The 22,472-nt window shown below is 45.5% G+C and overlaps 1 protein-coding gene across 2 annotated transcripts in view; it reads right to left on the bottom strand.

Moving 5' to 3' along the window:
- PRDM4 (PR/SET domain 4) overlaps positions 1 to 20,181 on the bottom strand; it is a 39,296-nt gene extending 19,115 nt beyond the window's left edge. The window contains exons 1-6 of one of the 2 annotated variants that reach the window (XM_059726432.1): positions 19,928 to 20,181; positions 17,603 to 17,736; positions 14,118 to 14,303; positions 5,554 to 6,348; positions 2,413 to 2,562; positions 127 to 245 (exon numbers count right to left, since the gene is read on the bottom strand). In XM_059726432.1, the coding sequence (XP_059582415.1) occupies positions 127 to 245; positions 2,413 to 2,562; positions 5,554 to 6,348; positions 14,118 to 14,303; positions 17,603 to 17,736; positions 19,928 to 20,004 (1,461 nt within the window). In that variant the 5' untranslated portion in view covers positions 20,005 to 20,181. The remainder of the gene's footprint in view (positions 1 to 126; positions 246 to 2,412; positions 2,563 to 5,553; positions 6,349 to 14,117; positions 14,304 to 17,602; positions 17,737 to 19,927) is intronic. The other variant, XM_059726431.1, reaches the window with a different exon arrangement.
- Between the last annotated feature and the right edge of the window lie 2,291 nt (positions 20,182 to 22,472).

Genomic DNA, 22,472 nt, shown 5'->3' with positions numbered 1-22,472 from the left:
AATAAATAGTCAATATAGTCCTCATTTTTGGGTGGAGGAGGAAGAAGATTGAATCCATGTCCTGGATAAAAATACCACACTAGCAACTTTGACAATAGCACAGGACTTGGGAAAACATATACTAACCTTCCAAATATGATTGGTTGCCTTATCTGTCCAGTCTGCTACTTCCATAGAATGACTTTGCTGCCCAATCAGTGGTCCAAAGCAAGTCCTCACGGGAATGGTTTCTCGAGTCCACACACCTGTCAGCAGAACAACAAAATCTGTATGAACAGTTACGCAAACAACCAATAAAAGTACAACGGAAAGGTGTGGCGTTTGACAAATAATGCTCCGAGTGTTACATCTGAGCATCAGACTATAGAAGCCTCTCTTCCACAAATCAAATACAATTACTGCAGGAACAAGAATGGCCATCATCACAGGACACTAGTAGAAGCCTAATTGCAACAAATACTTTGTTGTAATTATAATACTTGTTTTCGTTTTCAAACACAAGTCATTTATTTTCAAGTAAGCTGTACAACTAAGGTCCTGCCTACTTCTATCCATTAAAATTTCCAAAACGCTTTCTGGAGAAGCAGAATTCTAATCATTCTAATTTCAGTAACTACATTTTGCCTACCTAATCCCCAGGAATTTCCAGAATTGTTGCTGGGCATTTTTAAGCAGCTTCTGTATTTCTCCCCAGGGGCAGCTGTATTTCTGTGATGGGCAGAGGAATTCCTGCATGCATATTATTTATTATTAAACACTTACATTTATAGGTCCAAACCAATAAACTGAATAGCTTCCAAGAATAAAGTGGAAATTAGTGCAGCTCACAGAGAACAGGAGTAATCTGCTCCTGACAGGATGCATCTCTAAGCAAACTAGCAATCGCATTCTCCTCTAACTGAAGTTTCCAAATAACGTTAAGCCCCTTGTTTTAATGTGCTGCACTCTCCAGATAACAAAGGCAAGATTTATAGTAACGAAGTCCATTTTAAATGGAATGGTCACAACCTAAATGCAAAACAGGTGGGAAAAATGGCGCTCTCAAACAATTCTGCTTCCAGAAGATAACCAAACCTGCAAACCTAGCTAGCAAATGGTAGACCAACTTCACTTCCCCTATATCTTTTGATTGCTTCCCAACATCCTACAACAGTCTTCAATGAATGTCTTGCGTAACTTAACCATTACTCACTTAAGGCTTATCAAGGTCCAACAGCCAGATGCTGGGAAAGTTACTTAACTGCTCTATCTGAATTTGATTAAATGGAGACTTGAATATGGTTCTGTCCACAAAAGAAGAGTCCAGGAAGGGTAATGACTAGCAACATTGCCCATGTCAAGAGATAAAATGTCAGATTATCATCTGTTGTCAATTAGCGTGGCTTTCCTGACTTCGGCATACCTCTGGAGATTTACTCTGCCTATGGATTTGGTTTTATTTAACGAGTCATTTAATGCCAACCTCTTTCAGAAATGCTTGCTCTTTTCTCTTCCAAACACTAACAACCCCCCTCAAAACAGAAAAATTCTTCCTCAAACGAGGAGCCTTAAGTTATTTTTATGGATATTTCAGTTACTATGGCTGTGTAAAACTTCCAGCATTGAAAGTAGAATATGTTTTGCCTGGAAAGGATTAATATATGCCTTATTTATAACTGAATACTTACAACTCCCAAGATAAATATGCCTCCTATTCTAAGATTTGTCTAGACTAGGCTTTGAAAATATATTGCTGGAACAGACTAGTAAACATAGCTGGAAAGGACATATGCAAAGCAAGAAGAGTTAAGGGCATATTCACACAACTCCTTCCCAATCCTAGGTCTACCTCTGACAAAATAAGATGCTTGTGGGTAAGTACTCTATAAGCCAACAACTAGCAAAGGAAAGAGCTCAGGGCAGCCTGATAATGCCCGTGGAAGGGCCCTCAAGTGTTCTCTTAGCCTCTCACAAGTCACCTATGCTTCCTGTCACCTACGCTTTCCCGAATGGAGCCGAATAGGAGTGAGTGGAGGGACTTTTTTTTTTCCTTCCAGCAGAGACCTCAGGGTCAAGAGACAAGCCATATAAACATGACTACAAAGACCATGCCACTTTCCTCACTCCTATCAGGCTTCAGCTCAACAGCTTAACACGTGATAACACACACACAGTCTTGCCTACATAACACATGCATTAGTGCCAACCATGTTCTAGTACCCCACCTTTACATCCCAGTTTAAACAAAATCTAAAAGATGACCACGAAATAAGATGCTTAATTTAAGCTATCCTAGTAACTTCTGGAGAAACATTTTTGGAGCTACCTTAATGTGTGAAATCTTTCTACATAGTATCTTGGCTGTGCTAAGATCACAGAAGTCTGGTTGGTTTTTCATGGCTTTGTAGAGATGCACAGTAACAGGATGCTTACCAACTTCAGCTCCCATGATAGACTGCCGTAGAACAAGCTGTTTTGGGAGGGAAAGCCTTGCTCGGCTCTCTATTGGGGTGTCAGGAACAAAGGTAACAGGACCATGATCTGGGCAGTCCGATGGGTACGCCTTGTCACACAGTGTGCACCCTGTTGGTGGGGGAAAAGGACAGCACAGACCAGTAAGATATCATGTAGCACCTAGAAATCTCCAGATATCACCTAGATATCACAGTACCATCAGGAAGTCTCAGGTGAAACCAGGGTTTCTTTGCACTCTGCCCTCTACAAATATATTTTAAGATACTTTTCCTGCCAAAGATCTTACAATTTAATTAGGTAAGACAAGACAATGAGGAAGGAATGAACTGGTATGATATCCTCTTTATAGATGATGAATGAAGGCAATTAAAAGTAAGCACTTTACAGAACATCACATAGGAATTCTGTAACAAGGTGGAAATGGAGAAACTCCTATCTCAATATGACCCCCCCGAGGTAGCTTCTAACTAGTTATCTCATCAACTTAACTGGATTTTAAACTAAGTAAGATTAATATGATGTTACAGTTAAGGGGGAATTATATAAGAATGGCCCCATCACACCCAGCCCAGGTCTGGTCCTGAGATCCCTCTGTCTACTCAACTAACTTAACAAGTTTTTCTAAATGTATTTTACAGTGACAATACAGCAATAGGAAAGGGACCGATAGTCTATTCTTTTGTATCCCTCATTAGAATTAAGTGGACAGAGTTCTGACAGCAGCATCCTTGCAACTATTACTGATGTATACAGCAGAAAGCAATTTCATTTCAGATTACAAATGGAGTCAGCTTTGCTGACGGTTATAAAAAAATAAAAATAAAAATAAAAAAACAAAAACAACAAAAAAAAAACAACACACCTCAAACTTGTTTCTTATTAGATTGGCTGAATTTACATAGAGATTGCTCATATGCATAGAATGTTATTTTTTGGTGAAGGGAGACCAAGTCTCCATGACTCCCATTTCATTCTCCCCTTGCTATTTACTTCTCTTTTAAGGTCTTGGAGCACAAATAATTTCACTCAAGCAGAAAAACCTGAAACTCCCATTGAAGGATTTATTAGAAAAACTTTAAACCGTACGAACGACGATTTGTGTCCAAAAGTACTCGAAGTAAATTCTGATATGTATTATTCCATCAAAATGTTATGGAATTCTACTGAAAATTAACTCATTGAATGGCAGCATTGGAACTGGATGGGAATAAATCAGAGATAAGCCCTAGATCAGACTATTTTATACTGCACTCGATTATCAGAACTAAAGCTGCCACCTCTGTTTCATTATAAGCACAGCTGACAATCCTCATTCAGCGAGGCTCTTTAATCCCTCATCTCTCCACCTGCGAAGCTAAAGTCTTAAAGAAAAAGAAGCTAATTCTAATGGCAGATCTAGAGAGATCTTAAAATGAATAGGCTGTGGCACTAGTGTAAGAGGGAACACCAGCCCTGAGTGCTGACCTTTGAGGTAGGAAGGCAAAAAGAACAGTGGTTGCTTTTCTGGCACTGCCCCAAATGTGGCTCCTGCCCAGGGCACTCAAGTGCCCAGTTACATCACTGGGCTATGGGCCAAATCGTAAGCAGTGCCCCCACAAACAGTCACATTTATTTATTTGGGCTTAACTGTGGTCGAAGGCACAATTCAGTGGGGTAGATCCTCAACTAGTGTACAATGTCATGGTTCTAGTGAAATCAATGGGGTGAGGCAGTACTGGTATGAAAATCTGGACCCATCTGAAGTACCAGCTTAATTACTACACAATTCTAAACACATTGGTTGCTGAGTGGATAAGTTAGTATTAGAACAGACTATTGTGCAAGAATGACACTCAGGTTTAAAGCAGGAGTAGTAATAGGGACCCTACAACAACTTAAATAGATCTGACAGGAGTGAAGATAAAAAAAAAAAAAGAGTGTGTTTGCTTTAGAATTAGTGTTTATGTTTGTTTGTAATTGAACAATCACATCTTGAAACAGAACAGGTGAGAAATGTTACTGCCCACTCTGCGTCTGAACATCTGTACTTCTACCTGGAGGTGCTGCTCTCCCATGGCTTTCACAGCCAGCGCATGTAGGTGGTTGGGTACGTAAAGTGGAAAGGGGAATCAAGCGCTAACTGAATTGTTGTTTCCTCCTGGCTTTTATTTATCTGCCCACAATTTATTTTATTCAGAAGTGAAAATGTGAACGTTTTACTAGGGAAAGTTTTCTTGTACAAGGACAAAGATCCTGGAAGCGCAACAATATTATTTGTCATGGACCGTAAAGACTACAATAATTGGGGAAAAAAAATGCAGAGTGGCAATAATCAGATGGACCAAATCCTGGCAGGGATGGAAGAGTAACCATCTCACCGCAGAAGTACAGAAGAGACATCACAAAATTGGTCAAGGCATTTATTTTTTTGAAGATGTCTGTGAGCTTGACAACAGAGGGCAGCATGTATTTCTCAATAAGGATATCAACCTACTTTCATAAGAAAATTAAAATTTTCCTCATGTATGAAACCCATCAGATTGAAGTTAATACCTTTACTGTAGGGAAGAACAATTAAAAAAAAACCCCCACTGGTGTTTGGCCATGATTTGTATATTCAAATGGAAGAATTCTCAATTCCTTTCCTTCCTCTTTTCAGTATTTTCTGTTAAGTGCCATATTTGTATTTTTCATATGGTTTAATAAGACCTTTACAAAACCAATCTACTTTATAATCAAGCACATATATGTATACACACACGGTATAATTACACCTTATTTTTTGGTAAAGAAGTTCACCAAATACAGTTCTCTTTAAAATAAGAAATTCACAAAAGCCTGAAAGTTTGTAAGTAATTAAGCATCCAATCTCCAGGCAGCACAGGAAGTTAGGTAGTGAATGATGTTAAAAACTGCTGTCCCATCATGCCTAGGTATTGGAAATTTAATCCTCAATTTAGAGACTAACTATTGTGGATTTAATCCTATGGCCTTAACAGACTGTACCAACCAGAAATCTATAGAGCTGGCTGCAAGACAGTCTCCATATCACACTTTTCTGTAGTTGAACTATACATACATGTTACCCCAGAACAGAAGTGACCACACCAACACACTCACATATGGTAAACAAGGTAGCCATATTCTCTTTGTTTGAATTGGAGTCTTCCATTTGCAGCGATGCTGGTACAAAGGCGAGATTGTCTGAAGACACATCCACATGGCTTGGTCCCATAGCTACTTCCTGGTTTATGGAAGACACTGCCACAGGCTCGAGACTGAGGCCCACTTCATGCAAGGAGACAGAGTCCAGGGAAGCTAGGTTGTGTGAGGTAGAGAGTGCCACGCTCACAGAGTTGGTGCTCATGGCCACGGTATGAATAGAGTCACTTAGTGTGCTGTCTGATATTGCGCTTACCCGTCCGGCAATGTGGTCAGGCTCCATGACAACAGGAAGTTCCAAAGTGCTACCATGCATTGGTATGACACCACTATGTCCTACTGCATCTGAAGCTAGGTTGTTACCCACTGTGTCTACAGCTAATGCTTCATGATTCCTGGAGCCATTTGGGATTTGAGAATGATCCCCAGCTACATCATCCATTGTCAGCTCCTCAGTCATGCCATCAGTAGAGATTGGGCTGGTTACCCTTGAAACGCTCTCCATGGTTATTGTAGTATCCAATGCTACCTCGTGGCTGTCACTAGGATGTAGGCTTTGAGCACCATGTGTGTTCACTGTGCGGGAGTCCATGGAGACAATCCCAGGTTCAAGCCCCACAGTTCCAGTGGACTGGTAGGGATCTAGGGCTGAAGGATTATTGGAGACAGATAATGCTGGATTGCTATCAACATTTATAGTGTTTGGGTGGATGTACTGAGGTGGAGGTCTGTCAGCTAAGTAAGATAAGATACCTGGTGGAAGGGAAGAAAGAAGAAAAAGGGGGGGGGAGGGGAAAAAAGAGACAGTTTACAGTACCAGTTTTCAAATACTAAAAAAATAAGTTACAGTTACAATGCATTTCAGCACACTATATTAATGTCAGCATGCATTAAATCTAATTACTGTTTCACATGCCCATGACATTTATTTTTAATTAAAAATACATATTTTAGCCAGTTCTGCAAGTGCAGTTTAACTCTGTAAGATTGTGGTAAATCATCTTTGCTACTTCCCATCCACCAAGCCAAGGACAGACAGATGTAACATTTGTAGCACTCCAAATGCCTTTAAAGCACTCCAGAAGTGAGGAGACAGGCATCACCTGCTGTTGAAGTGTTTCAATTCAGCTCAATCCACCTCAACAATGACCCTGGGTAAATAGGAACAACTATGAAGTGCTTCATTTGCATCCTCCAGCAGAGCGAGACAGAGTTTTGGTCAGTATGCTGGCAACCTATAGAATCTCTGCTCCATACCCCCTCACTACTTCAAGGCAATGCCTCTGTGACTGTCTCTGAACTTGACTGCATCACGGTCAAAGAAGTGTGTAACCATGTATGTTTACAGCTAGCCTCAAAAGTAGGCCATTCCTGCCATTTGCTGACCACCCATCCAGAAACTCAGCTTCTTGAGTGGAGCAGTCTCAAGAGCTCACTTGGTGCCACACAAACAACCTGTGCCAAGAACATCTGCACATGCCTCCTCTGTCACATCTGATAAATGGCTTGAGCACTGGAGGTGGGAGAAGCCAAGGACCTTCCTTCCAGCTGGATTAAGGAGACCCCACCCTGTGCTCCCTAATACGAGTCATTGTAACCAGGCTGTATACAAATGGATAGCAGCCGACATAGCGCCTCATGGTTGTAACCACTACTGACATCAGCGTGACACCAAGGGGAAGATACTCGAGGCACCAGACAGGACAGCCTGTGATGCTTGCTGTATGTCAGGTGCCCAGTAGGTATCAGAAAGAGCTCTCGTGTATGCTAGCCAAGGGTAACTCCACTAAGACTCACTTCATCACCAATTCTGAGGTGAACTCAGAGCCTTCTGATGACAGTGATGTGGCTTAGCAGGACTGTAAGGAACTTCCATCCCTGACTTGGCTCAGGAACATCTCCAGGAGGAACCATTTCTCTTTTAGTTTGGGACTGCCAAACAAGAAACACCAGACATCAGGACATAACAGCTTGGAGGTCACGGACAGAGATCCTGGAGCACCCGCCCTCTCCCCCTGACCATCCCCAATGACCTCAAGCATTCATCCTCTCAGAGCCACCTGGAGGGAATGTTTGCACAGCTGAGCATGGGACCAGATGGTGAATAGCAATACACCAACACTGTGACAGCATCATTAGACAACCTGTCCTCTCATCCCCCTTACATAAGGAAGAACTTCTCTGTAAGGGTAACTAGAACCAGGAATACACTCCCAGCAGAGGTGGTGCAGCCTCCATCCTTGGAGGTGTTCAAGAGGAGGCTGGATAAGAACCTCGTTGAGCTAGTCTGAGCTCATTAACCTCCTGCCTAAGGCAGGGGACCAGACCTAATGATCTTCCAGATCCCTTATGGATTATTGATCCTATGATTCCTACCACACATCCACAGCCACCCAAGGGCCAGGATGCATCCACACATGCCAACCTGCAGGCCCATGGTGATGGGTTAGTGAGAGGTGGAGAATTCAAAGCCGTTCAGAGGTGGGTTGCTGTGTTAACCCGAGAGGGGAGGGGCAAAAAGAGACCGACAGATGGTCAAGCAGGCACCTTGGGGGTGCAGCTATGTCCTATGCCATTAGGGGAGAGGAGCACAAGCAGTCCCCAATGAAACACAGAGGTATGGCTGTGTGCTTATGCCAATTCCTAAGTAGGTTGCAGCTCTCCCACTGGGCCCCTTCACACACCATTCATTTGGGCCAGATGGGTGCTAATTTTGCATTTTTGGGAGGCAACAATGGGGAACTCTGCGGAAAGCTGAGCCAGGCCACTAAAGGGTAGTTTGGGAATTTACTCACCACTGTCACTTCATTCACATAAGGACAACTTAGCCTCTCTTGTCTTTACAGGGGTTTGCATGGCCCATTCCCCAGGGGTGGGTGGGAATAAGTACAGCTCTCTCCTCCCTTCCCCTTTCCCCTTCTATAGTCAACAGCTACTCCAACAAGGACTCTGTGAAAAGTGAACCCCCCATAGGTACCACCTCACTGTCCCTGCCATCATGCTACATTGGGTGACATTCCTCTTATGGGAGAGGTCAAATCCACCTACCCATCATCCTCTGCATCCCCTCTCTACCCGACTTAGGGAATGCATAGTTGGCAACTAACACAAAGGATACAGTAAAATACAATCAAATTGTAGAACCATCACCCCCTCCTACTTCCACTGCTCTAGGCCACTTATGGAGACAGACCTGTTCCTCCTTCTCCTCCACCTGCACATGAATCACTAAACCAGGAGGACAGTAAGAAGCCCCTAGCTCTTACTGAGCTAGCAAACTGGCAAACACAGAGTGGTCATATAAAAACCCAGTCTTATTCCCTGCTCCTGACTCCATTGCTTGACCAGCAGATCACGTAGCAGTGGAAGGGTAGTGGTAACAAGTAGGAAGAGAGAGATCTGCATTTCTTACAGCACAAAGTAGAATCTGGCAGTCGGCCTGTTTGGCCGTCTCTCCCTTACTGCTACTAGCTTAAATGTCATGGTTAGTTTGTGGGCTGCACCTCCAGCATGATGGTGTCTTGGCAATAAAAGGAGGGCTCCTGGAGCTTCCCTGACAGTGGCTGGCATGCAACATCAGGGAGTCCAGGCTTGGGCAGGAGGTAGCAAGGCCCATGGTTTCATCTGATTGTAGTCAGAGTGGCAGAATTTCACAGGGTTAGCAGGGAAACCTCCTATAAGTGGTGCACAGGGTCTTCTGCAAGCTGAGACTGGGCCATGGCGTAGCCTTCTCTGCTGGCAACTTCAGCATGTAGCTGGCACTCTGTACAGCTGCTGAGGAACTTGCTGTGCCTGGTACATATCAATGCTTTATTGCTGCCCAGTCATTAGTGGACGGGTCCTGAAGCTTCCTTTGGAGGGGTATGAGGTCAGTTCAACACACTCACTACAGAAAGGTACCCTCTTTTCAGTGACGCTAACTTTGTTGGATGTTCCAAGCAGCAAGGTCCTGGGGCAACCCTATCATTTATGGGGTCAGGGCTATGCTGCCCAGTCCCCACTAGTGCTGTGCCAAGGCAAATTATTCTGCCCAGCCCCCAAACAGGGCCACACTAGGGTCAGGTCCCAATCCAAAAAACTATGCATCCTAGCCCCAAAAATCTGCACACCTAACCCAGTTCAGCGCTTAAAAGAATAGCTCCAACACCTGACCATCCTAGTTTCATAAAACGCCCACCCAGAGATGCACCTTCAGCCCATGTTCTCTGTTCTCTTCCCCTTTTCCCATGGCCAAGCCTTCCCTTTGCCCTCACAGCCATACCAGGAACAGGCCCCATACCTTCCTCCATGAGTACACTCCCAACACCACCTCACCTACTCCGCTCCCACCTACTAGCTTTTGCTACTGCCAGGACCTGAACCTTTTATCCTCACCTGGGCGCTAGCTCAAGACCCCTGTCCTTTGTGGAGAACTCGGGGACAGGAGAGCAAGAACAGCTCCTTTCTTCTCATAGTACCTTGGGTAGTTCTTGTCCAGGGCCAGCATGATGGTGTGGAACTCAAGACCCTTCAATCCTTCTGTACAACACAGCAAGATGCTGCCTCACCATCCAACACCCAAAGAGCCCCTCCCACTATGGAAAACAGTGAGCACAGTCTAGCAGGACAAGGTCTCTCTCAGTGCCTGCTTTTCTCTCTTCCCTTACTCTGGCTAATACATCGCCCTCAGTTCACCCCATCCGAGGCTCACAAATCACTCCATTTGGTTTTGGTTTAAAGCACGCATCATTTTAATGTTTGAAACATTTGTCAATCAGAAGAACTTTTTAATAAACTAGTATACAGATTGTTCCAGGCTTTGATTGGCTTAGAGCATCTTGAAGCCCCGCACCTCTGGAAGTAGTTTTTCAGGGTACCCCCCTCCCAAGAATGCCCTGATGGTTGTTGTGTTGTGGGGCCCAGCCTTGGGTGCCTGATACTAGCTTGCAAGCTTCTGGGTCTTTGCTGGCCAGACGGTTGAAATGGCATAGGTTAAAATGACCATCCAGGATAGGTAGAGTTTAGTAGCATCTAGGTTTACTTAAAAGTGCCCTTCACTGTGCCCAGAAATGCCCAAAGGTGCACTCTAGTCATCCAATAGCTGCTCAGCTAGTACTGAACAGTTCCTTTCTGGGATCCAAGAGCCTAGCTGGGTTTCATGAGCCACAGGAAGTGTGGGTAATGTGCATAGGGGGAAGGGAACAAAAGAAAAAAAAAAATCACTTTTTCCAGCTTGATACAAGGAGTAGCATGGGACATCTCTCCCCTTGCCATAAGGGTACCAAGCTTTAATTCCTAAAGACCACAGGAGCCATAAACCCTCTGACTGTCCAGTTCTGTTCTGGGTGGTTTATTGTGCTCTGCAGTTGATGTACTTTGACATACAGCGCACAGCAGGGTACCACTGATGGTCCTGATGCAGCTCCAACATCATGCTCAGCCAGCCAGTCTAGCCATGAACTTGCCCACACAGAAGCCAGTGCAGATTGCCAGGAAGATCCTGCTCGTCTTGAAGTTCTGCCACCACACCTTGTTGTCATGGGTCCACGGGGCTATCCATCCCTTATTAGATACTGTTCATATAAGCAATCTGCAGGTGGTCCCAAAGAAAGAGGTTTTCTACGGTGTCCTGCTTGGACACTCAGATAAACCGAACATACAGCACAGCTTAAGAAGGTGCTTTCTGAATGCTTGGTTTATGGCACTGTAAAGTTGCCAAAATATAGCCCAGAAGCTGGCAGATAAACTGGGAGAGGGCAGAAAGCAAGCCCCAGGTAGTTGGCAACACTCCACCTTGAACAAGAGAGGATCTGTTGGTATTCCCTGGCCAGGAATTTTAAGACTCAGGGCCAAAAGTGAAGCTGGGATCTCTACTCAGCAGCCCCAAGCTGCAAATTATCATGGTTTTGAAGCACTTCAACCAGGAAGCAGCTATATGTTGGCGTGTCCAGGTCTGAAGCACTCCAAACTGCAAGTACTTCAAACTGGAGTAGGAGTTTTAGCCCTTCACATATATATCTGTCCAGACCCCAATTTTCTACTAAATTTAATACAAGATGGCTGAGCTTCTGGCAATATGTTATAGACTTCCTAGCACACACACAACAAAATATACATTCTAGATATAAGCAATCTTTGCATTCTTGTGTCTAAGAGACCTTATCCAAGTCTTCAAAAGCCAAAGGATGAAAGACTGCCAGTGGGATTTAAAAAAAAAATAAAAAAAAATCACACCTTGTAGTGATACATTTTTTGCTAGGAGTAAAGAAACAGGAGGAAGCTTTCCAGATGTATCAACTTACACCCTCGCACCCATAATTCAAAATCTTACAAATTCCTTTCCTCTTAGCCAATAAGTCTCCCACCACTGTTCTTCTCAATAAGTCATCAGGTCTCCTCCTGGATCAGCTTGGACAGCATCCTTCACAAGCAACATAAATCATTTGCTCTCTTCCCTTGAGGCTGAGTCTACTGCCTCTTCATCTCATGTCAAGGACTAGTTTAAGGAGTTGAATTGTGAATCGCTGCACCACTACTCTTGGCAGTTTGGAACAGCCTCCTAGTAACCAACAGGTTTATCACTCAAGACACAGAGAAACAATAGACTGGATTTTAGTGCTATTCACTGGAGAAAGAATTAAGAAGTCTTTGCAAGAGGAGTTATTGCAACAACACAGTGAACTGTGAAAAACTGTTTTAATACCAGCAGGAAGACAGCATACTTACAGAATCTCAGCCAGCATAATACTTTTTCAACCCTCACAAACATAGCAACCTTTTACTCTGTAACAGGCTTCTTGTCAACTTTCATCATTAATACAAAAATATAGATATTCTCCCTATAGAGTTAATAGGCACAAAGAAAAATACTGACTATGCCAAGATGACAATAACAGAAGGCCAGTTTTATTTAAATTGTTTCATACACTCTCGGCGATAACATTACTAAGCAGTTTCATCAAGAAGGGTTATTGGTTGGAAGGCAGTAAGAAGACAGCAAAAGAACTCTGTGAAATAATGATAAACTTTAGGACCTGAACTAAAAAATAAGCAGAATTAAAAGAAAAAAGAAGATGAATTTAGGCAGACATTAATTTCACTGAAGGTGGTGAAAGAAATGAACAAAGAAGCAATGACTATAGCTATGCTCATAAAACAGACAGGTATTCAGCACGAAAGAGTACTGGTAGCGAATTTAGCCACTACTACTTGTTAGGTGGCTGGATTAGAATTAACAAGCCACAATGATATCACCTAACACGTTTCTGTTTCGAATCAAGGCTGAGACAACGACTCACTTTGTGACCTTGGGCAAATTATTCTACTCTGCTCTTCACTTTTAGTCACAGCTGTAGAATTGGAGAAGTGCTCAACCTTTTTCCTCGGCAGGGTAGATAGGCAGTGCCCTGTCTGTCGTGGCCAGATCCCACTGGTGGTCCTGATCTGACACCGGGACCAGCACAGTGGGCACCATCCAGCCATGCAGAGGGGGGCATGGGGCAGCACAGCTGCAACCTGGCCCACAGGAAAAAGATGGTGTAGCTTAGCCCCACGGAGGGAAAAGGGGGCATGGCCCAGCCCCAGGCAGGAAAAAGAGGCATGTTCCAGTCTCAATCCAGCCCCATGAGGGAAAAGGGGGTATAGCTTGGCCCCAGAAGGAAAAGGGGGCATGGTGCAGTTGCAATTGGGCACATGGGGCGGTGACCATATTAATGGCCACTACTCCCCTGCTGCCAAATTTCCTGCTCCATGGGGAGCCCTGCAGGTCAGATGTGATGGCTCTGCAGGCTGCATTTGGCCCACAAGCCAGAAGTTGAGCACCCCAGGCATAAAACAGAAGGACCTCATTTAAAAAAAAAATAAATAAATAAAAAAATCCATACCTTTTGATGAAAACTTGCTAACACAGAAAACCATTACATTACAAAAATAAAAATGCAGACCTGAGCTGGAAAGAAGGGGGAAATCATAACAGGAACTAATATGCCAAGCCAATCACAACAGCTAGAGAATAATAATAAAAGAACTTTGTGGGATGAGAAATTCCTAGACTTCCCAGCTGAAAGGTTTATTTTCTTTAATGAGCAGGATAAAACCACTCATACAGAAGCCCCTGGAATGCTAGAAATGAAACTGTTCTTAGATGAAGTTACCGTAACTTAGTTTTAAATTCACACTGATCTTGCAGTAAGGTCTACTGGAAATGGAATGAAAATAGCAGAGTTTGAAATATAAAGTCTCAAGTATGTCAACATATAGACGTTGAGCCTAAAAGTAAAGCAGAATACTGAACCAAGGGGAGGAGTAGACAGACATAACTATTAAATATCTAGTGTACTGAACCAACATGGTGGTTCCATGTATTGCTTATATAGTGGTATACAGATACACAAAAGATGGGAGCATTCAGGGGATCCACAATACAGAATACTATAAAAAAATTCTCTCTCAGTCACATTAATGTAGTAGAAGCTATCAAGCTTCTGGTATGGCACTCCCTTAAGAGTGATCTCACCTTTAGTTGTCAGAGCCATGCTACTTACCAGGTAGAATGTGTCTGAAGTAGCTGCTCTCCAGGTGAGGGTACGGTGGTGGAGGTAGGGTGTAGTTTCTCTCTGGTATACCACACATCACTCCTCGATCCCCAATACCCATTGGGAGCATCAGAGATAGGGCAGAGGGCAAAGAACTCAAGGAGGGGCCCAGGTTTGGAATTGCAACAGGCAAGCCTGCAAGAAGAAAATGCCTATTAAAATTCAGTGGAGCTATTTAAGTTCAGTGAACACATAACCAAAACAAATGTTTATTAAGGGGTTAGGAGTGCACTGCAAGAATAGTCAAAATTCCTTTCAACTTTAATTGGAATTATGAAGCCAAAGCTCCCCTGAGCACTTTGGAAGTTTAAATCTTTGCCACCATAGGTTTAACCTTCCATTATAATGAAAGGTCCGAGCTTTTATTGTAATGTAACCAAGAGTAACTCAAAACCTAAATAGCTCCCAGAGTCCCAAAGCACACTCTCCATCTGCAAGACTTCCCAGTAACTGTCAGTTTTTATTTTGGTATACTCAAGAAGTAATTTTTTAAATTACCACATTCACTCGAATCTAAGACGACCCTGAATTTAAGATGACTCGCCCAATTATTAGATTGTAGACATGGAAAATTAAAACAGATTTCTAATTTTCCATGTATAGAATCTAGTTATTGGAGGGTCATCTTAAATTCATGCCTGCCACCACTGACACAGGAATAGTAGCGGGGGAGGAGGGGGAGAACCCTGTTCTACTCCCCTTGCTCCCCCCTACCTTGCTGCTTGCCCCTGTACCTGCCTCCCTGCTGCCTATTCCCCACAGTGCCTTCTCCCTCCTACCACCTGTCCCTTTCTTATGCCTGCCCCCTTCCCCCTTACCTTTGCAGCTGCTCTTGCTGCATCTCCCCTGGGAGCACAGAGCACCTGGCTGGACCAAGGAGTAGTGGCAGCTCTGGCTTCAGCCTTCAACCTCAGCTGGAGTCAGGGCCAGAGCCACAGCAGTTCCCCTGCTGCTCAATGTGCCCCTTCTCCTTTCTTTCCCCACCACCCCTCCTCCCACACACACACTCCATGCCCTCTCCCTGAGTTCCTCTCTCTCTCTCTGGGCTCCGCTTCCCCCATGCCCTGTGTCACTTTCCCTGTACTTTGGGTCCCTTCACCTGTGCTCCCCCTGCCACCCCTTCCCATGCTTCCCCCAGCACTGCGCACTTTCCCTCATGCTCCCCCATGAACTGCACACCTCCTCCCTATGCCCTTTCCCTGCACACCCCCTTTCCCCATGTTCCCCCATATATCACATGCCTTTTCCCCCATGCTCCTTTTACTCCACATGTCCTTTCCTCTACAGCCCCCTTGCTCTATGCATGTCTTTCCTCAAAATCTCCCTCCCACCTTTCCCCCCTGTGCTCCCATGTACCATACACCCCTTCCCCATACTCTACCATACACCCCCTACCTGACACAAACCACCCTGGCCCCATCTGGAGCCACAGCAGCTGCTTAACTGGCCCATACTCAATTCTAAGACTAGAGGTGTCCCATTCTCTCCATGCTGAAGGGGAGAAAACCACTGTCTTACATTTGAGTAAATACAGTAAAGTTATTAAAATAATTTTAATTAAGATATACTTAACCTAACATACAAGCATTCTGATTATGTTTATTGTTGGCAACTAAACAGAACCTTGTTTAACGTTTTGAAGTAGTTGGCAAACCGAGAAAAGTTTAAAAATCTTGTACATTTCATTGTCAAGTATCTACTTTTTATCTTTTGCTGTAGGTGTTTTTCATCCCATTATAGGGCTGGGGCAGGGGAAGAAGCAAACCAGTAAGTAGTTAGTTGATAGTAAGAGAGAAGATAATAGAAGGAATGGGGATAACAAAGAAATAAAATATGGACAGGAGCATGGAGGACAGGGAAAGCAAGGGTACTGATGGAAGGACTGTGACAACGTTGGGGTAAACAACAGTTTTTCTGAAAGCACTCACTGTGGCATGAGACAAAGAATGCCAGGAGTCAGTGATGCTGCTGGCCTCACTGTGGCTCCTGGAGATGTGAGGTTCTGACTCGACTACTCCATGGCATGTTGAGTTGGGAAAGTCTTTGATTACAGGGCTGGTTCTACCCTGGGATGCCCCCCCCCACACCCGGTCCAAGTGGCTGAAGCAAGGAGTACCCCAAAGGAAGGATCACCTTTGCTAGAATCTGGAGAGTCTAACCGAGGCTGGAATACTTCCTGCTGCATATATGACTTGATCCTGTATTATGTTTGTAATGGACACTTATCTGTGTAGCTCTCTAAAAATATGGTCAGGAAGACACACATTTTAAAATTAAAAGTTATTATTAAGTATGCCTTACCTATTGTATGATATGTTTCTCAGCTGTACCTCATACCAAGGCAGTAAAATATCACAGAGAGGAATGCAGCATTAAAACACAGCTAGGCCGTGAACATTATTAGAACAAAAACAGTTTCTTTGAGGCAGGAACTGCGCAAGACCCCTTGGCATCTTGTTCCTTGAATAGCACGATGGAATCTGATCCCAACAACCATGGCCTCCTACCATGCTGTATATGTGTGTGTGGTGGGACACATGACTTTAGGATCAAGGATCAGATCCCATTTCATAGACATTAGGGCTGAAATTTGTACCATTTCAACTTGCCAATGCAGGGGATCAGGTGCCTACAGTAATCAGCCTGTGCAGTCCCACAGCTGATTGCTGGTCCCAGTCCTGGGATAGCACCAGTGTCTCCAACCAGCTTGGAGACTTTACAATGCCACTTGGACTGGGGGAAAATAGAGGGGGGCATCCCAGAGTAGAACTAGACCTGGGGCCAGAGAATTTCCCAACTCAACAAGCCATGGAGAGGTCTAGTCAGAACCCCATGTCCTCAATAGCTGCACAGTGCTTTATTCCAGAGATACCACTAGACTGCTTTTTCCATCATCTTACTGCTCCTTCCCATCAGCTGATTGTTAGTCCCAACACCAGGACCACACCAGAGTCTCCAATCAACTCCAGTGTACTTTTAGGGCTGGATCGAAAATTAGCTACTCTGCCACACATTTAATTTAAGGCATAATAGAAACCAGCCATAATAACATTACACATTTTGTGGAATATTTTTGTGCCTGGTTTCCCATTCTGTCACATCATTAATTGTCTGAACATGTGGCTGGGTTATTATTTATGGTGCAGTTCACAGGTTAATCGTGTCTTAGGTGTAACGTCTGCCAGAGGCCTAGAATTCATCCTTTCTTGTTTTGATTCAAGCAACGTTTAGTTGCCCACCATCCTGCAGCTTTATGCCACCACATGACAGAACCACAGAACTGCTCAAGTGTGTGATCATATCATCCGCTAATGACTCCAGCTGTTAGAGGATAAACCCAAATGCTACCATTCAACTCTGAATATTTCCCATGTTATAGTAGTTTGGTTTTCAAGTGTCACGGAAAAATGCAAAAACACAATGCTCTCAGTTACCTGGTGCTGGTATGGCATTGTGAGTAGGTGATGCAGCCAGTCCCAAGTGGCTTCCTGAGACAGGCAGGGCATTGCTCACAGAGGATGAGGTCAGCTGGTCCATCCCCACAGGACTTAGGTTCATTTCATTCATTCTAAGGAGAAAAAATACCTGCCAGGTCACTTGTAGTTTGTTAAATCCTGCTTCAGTACTATATGCGCACTCAGGATTATACATATTTCATACTTAAAAAAAAAATCTAAGACTAGTATGGCACATAAGCCTCAAAAGCATCTTCCTCACTGAACAGAAAAGAAAGTTCTCTCATTATCAAATGGAAAATATTTTGTAGATAATACATCCCATGCCCTTCATACCCATGAATCACATCACATGCCAAAAACCAATATTCATATTAAAGACACTGACTTAAAACAGAAACAAAACTAGGCCCTAACTTATTTGCTATTGTCCAAGAAGGAAAGAGGGTTGCTGAGTAATAGTCATTACGTCCCAATATCTGACATGGATATTCTAATTTCAAACTTTTGTGATCTTGTCAAATTATGTTTCGGAAGAGGAGGTCTATTTAATTCTATTTAGTTTGGATGAACCTATGGGAACTCTCTCAAGTATCACAGCATCTGTCATCTAAATACTCTAAATACCCACTTCAAAAACAGCGAACTGTACTAATTTAATCTAGTTATGGTGACAACCTACAATCCATAACCAAATTATTTTAGTAACCAAACACCACATTGATATTTTGATTTCTGTTCAACGAAGATGGCGTCCCTTGTTTTTCGGAAATGGAACCACACAAAAATCTTGCTTTGCCTCAGAACTGCTAAACTGGAGACTTTGCCCCCTTGATTAGTACCATGATGGTGCTGGCCAATAAGGACAAAATCATTTCCATAGCATAGATGTTTTTCAGAGGACAAGCTGGCAGTCTCAATCTAATTTTTCAGAAACTCAGGTTCCCGTTGTACACAAAAGAAAGCTGCCAATGCAACTAACATGCTAGCTGTGTCAAGATCAGCAGAAGTGAAAAGCAAATTCAGTATGGATTCTACACTACTATCTTCTGCCCTATTAGGCCTATTTGCCAGGAGGGAAAGTAAACTCAAATTGCAATCAAGTCTGCAGACAAACAGGACCGGTTTGGTCTGCCTGGCATCTGTTGCTAGCACCAAATTCATTTGATGAGCTGGCAAAGTCACAGCGCTTTACTTCGGAGAAGCGGCCAATAGAAGTTCACCATGCTGCCAGGTTAAACCTTTCTGGTCTCCTTCGAGGGCTGTATCTGCATCCATACAGAAATGACATACCAACATATCCAAGGGCCCAGCTATAAAAGTTGTTACACATTTGCATGCACTCACTTTAATAGCTGGTTGACTCTTTTTATAGCTGAACAGTCATCTTTGTCTAGCAATAATTACTCAGCACATTTATAGCACGATTCACCAGTGAATGGCATGATCATTATGCGGTGCACTTGGCCAGTCTACATTCATGGTGCAACTCACCAGTGAATGGCGTGATCATTCCTTGGTGCCTGTGGCTGGTTTACATTTATGACACGATTCATCAGCAAAGGGTACGCCTGTGACTTGGCACCTGCTGCAGGTCCCAGTGAACGACGGTGTTATTCACCAGTGAATGGTGGGGTCCTTGCTTCGCCCGTGCAGCCGGTCTACATGTATGCCACGATGCACCAGTGAATAGTGCAATCGTAACTTAGCACCCACGACTGATCTATGTGTATGGCGCTCTTCACAGCAAATGGCACAATCATCACTTCACACATGCAACTGGTCTAACATTTATGGCACAACCCACGGTGAATGGTGCGATTGTTACTTAGCATCTGTAACTGGTCTAAATGTATGGTGCCACTCAACAGTGAATGGTGGGATCCACACTTCGCCCATGCAGCCGGCCGACATTTATGCCACGATGCACCAGCAAATGGAGCAACTGGTACTTCGCACCTGCAACCGATCTAAAAGTACGGTGCTATTCACCAGCGACTGGTGCGATCATCATTTCACACATGCAACTGGCCTACATGGACAGCATGACGCACCAGCGAATGGTACAGTCCCTCCTCGGTACCTGCTGCCGGGCTACATTTATGGCGCAATGCACCAGCGAATGGTGTGATCCCTCCTCGGCACCTGCTGGCTTGACTCACCCCCAAATCTTACTGGGTCTGGGTAAACCTACACAAGGTGGCAGCACTCCCCCCCCGGCCAACGGCACCATAAATGTAACGCGTGGCGGGCCCCAGGCAGGGCCCCGCCCCGCCCCGCCCCGCCTCGCCTCGCTCCGCTCACCTGGGATGCATCGGGCCGGGGCCGGGGCCGGGCCGGGGCGCGGCGTCCCCCGGCGGCCGCAGCAGCAGAGGCAGCATGGGCCCCCCGGCCCCGGCCCCGGCTCTAGGGCCGCGGCAGGAGGGGCGGCCGCGGCGGGAGGAGCCGGCGACCCCGCATGGCGGCTGGGGGCGCAGCGCGGAGCTGGCGCCGCCTCATGGGCGCGGGGGGAGGGGGCGCGGCCGCCGGCACCGCCCGAGCTCGCGCACCCCGGGCCTCGCGCGCCGCTTCCGCTTTGTTCCGCGTCCAGGAAGCGCGCCCGCCCCCGGCTCTTCCCGCCGCGGCGCCGCCCCCCCCAGCTCTTCCTCGAGTGGCGCTCCCCCCTGCTGCCGCCGCCGCCGCCGCCGTTCCGGCGCCTGCCCTTGGCCTTGAAGGCTCCCTAAGGCAAATCCCGGGCCGGGAGCCTCGCGCAGCCGGGCGGAGGCAGCGGTCCCACTTGAATGCATAACTTGTATCATGTCTGGGCCCCACAACTTGCAAAGAACCATTTCCCCAACTATTTAGCTGGTCTAATAAACGATGCCGCGTCTACCCAAAGAGCCTGGTGTGATGGGATGCCCTGGGTACATTTGCAATGCACCTGCGTCCTGCCAAGACGCCTTGTTGGGAACCCTGTCCTGGCCCAGCCCCCCTGATGCAAGGTGCCACAGTCACAGCGGAGCCCCAAGTTGTGTGGCACCAGCTTGCCCCACTCAGCATGCCGGTGGCAGCCATAGCCTGGGTTGCCCCCACCCCATATGTGTACAGGGCATGTAGCAACATGGGGTTGCCACACTATGTGGCACCTGGCAGGGCCGCAGTCCTCCCTGCAATGACGAATGTACAATGCAAGCAGTGAGCTCTGGGACTTGTCCTTTTTTCAGCTCAGTCTGACACGATGTAAGTGTGTGCAATGGCCACGAGCTAGGGTTGCCAGCCCTCCCAGATTTCTGATTCTGGTAGGCTCCCAGCCACCAATGACTATTGAAAGCAATCCGGAAGACTGATACTGTGAATGGGTTGAGCAGTACAATTAATGGCCTTATGTCATGTTGGAAAAAGAAATCTGGAATAGGTTCAGTCAGAGTTGGCAACCCTACCACACGTGTGCTCACCTGTGGACATGCACACACGGTTTTATCCCACTTTCCCATCCCGGCCCTGTCTCGGGCGATTCTCCCCCTTTTAACTGGTTCTCAAGCAGGGGTGACCAATGCTTCCAGCCCTGCGGAGGGGCCAGATGAGTGGCACTGACTGGGCAAGTCTTCAAAGCCATGTGATCAGGCTCACAGGGCTCCTCTTGGACCTGGAAGTTTGGCAGCAGGATGAGAAGTGGGAGTGTTAATTCCTGCCAATCCATTGTCATCATCAGCTGTGGCAGCGACCTCTAACAGTCGAGGATGATCACTCCCACAGGTCAAGTAAAGGAAGTGGGAGAAGCCTGCATGTAACTTGCTTTACATGAAGAGGCCATTGCACATCGGCAACTGCACAGATCTTGGTGGAAGAGAAACGTGTCCAGCAGCAAGAAGATCCAAGATGACTGGGGTTACTCTTGCACCGCAGTCTTCATCCTCCTTTGCAACCATTGAGAAGTATGCCTTCTTCATGCGCCTGCTCCGCCATTGAGGTCTTTATGTTATGCCGGATTGCTCTTTGTCCAATACCTCACCTTTGACCTTACTGCCATGGGTGACCCTACTAGGTGTGCAAGACTCCAGACGGTGTTGCTTTTAGGGTCATCAGTACACACAAGCCTCTCCACCTCATCAAAGTGGCAGTCCATGGAGAGGGCTGCCCTTCCAGGAGCTGTGAGTATTAACACTGTCACCACTCCCCCTGCTGTCAAATTTCCAGACCCACAAGGAGCCCTGTTGGCTGGATGACACAGCTCCCTGAGCTGCATCTTGCTCAGCCTTGTTCTCAAGGCTTGCATAGGACTGAATTCAGATTCCCTAGCCTGTACTTGCTCTGTTCACATCCTGCTGCTAAATATAGGTTGTACATTTGCTATTTTCCAATAACATGTTACTACACCTGACATGATAGCTTTATCAACAAATTTAGCTACTAGATTTGTTATTTCATGTGCCAGTCATGTCACCTCAACTTAATGACTGACCACCAGTGTCTCAAATATTCCTTCCCACTTTCACATTCCTTTAATATTTTTCCTCACATTTGCAAAAGTTTCCTTTAAACCTGACTCTTCCTTTACTTCAATATGCATTCAGGCTATATTTTAACAGAGAGCAGTGTCAGAGGGGTTAAGGCATTTAACTCTTATGGCACAAGTTCAAACCCTGCTCCGGACTCATGGTCAGAGGCTGCCCCCCTCAAGTGAACTAGTGGTTAATGGCTGTGGGGTCATTCAGGCTGGGGAGTCAAAGGCAGCTGGACAGGACACAAAGCGTGGTGCTCTTCTATGTGCTATCACAGGAGCAGATCCAGGGGGGTGCACTGGTGCACTTGCACACCCCTTTGATTCCTGCTCTACCCAAAGTTTAAAACCAACTGCCTGGCAGTGGCA

The sequence above is a fragment of the Alligator mississippiensis genome, chromosome 4 (genome assembly GCF_030867095.1).
Source record: "Alligator mississippiensis isolate rAllMis1 chromosome 4, rAllMis1, whole genome shotgun sequence".
NCBI classification, from domain to species: domain Eukaryota; kingdom Metazoa; phylum Chordata; order Crocodylia; family Alligatoridae; genus Alligator; species Alligator mississippiensis.
Note: the sequence above shows the minus strand (reverse complement) of the source record. Positions and strands in the feature narration are given on the sequence as shown.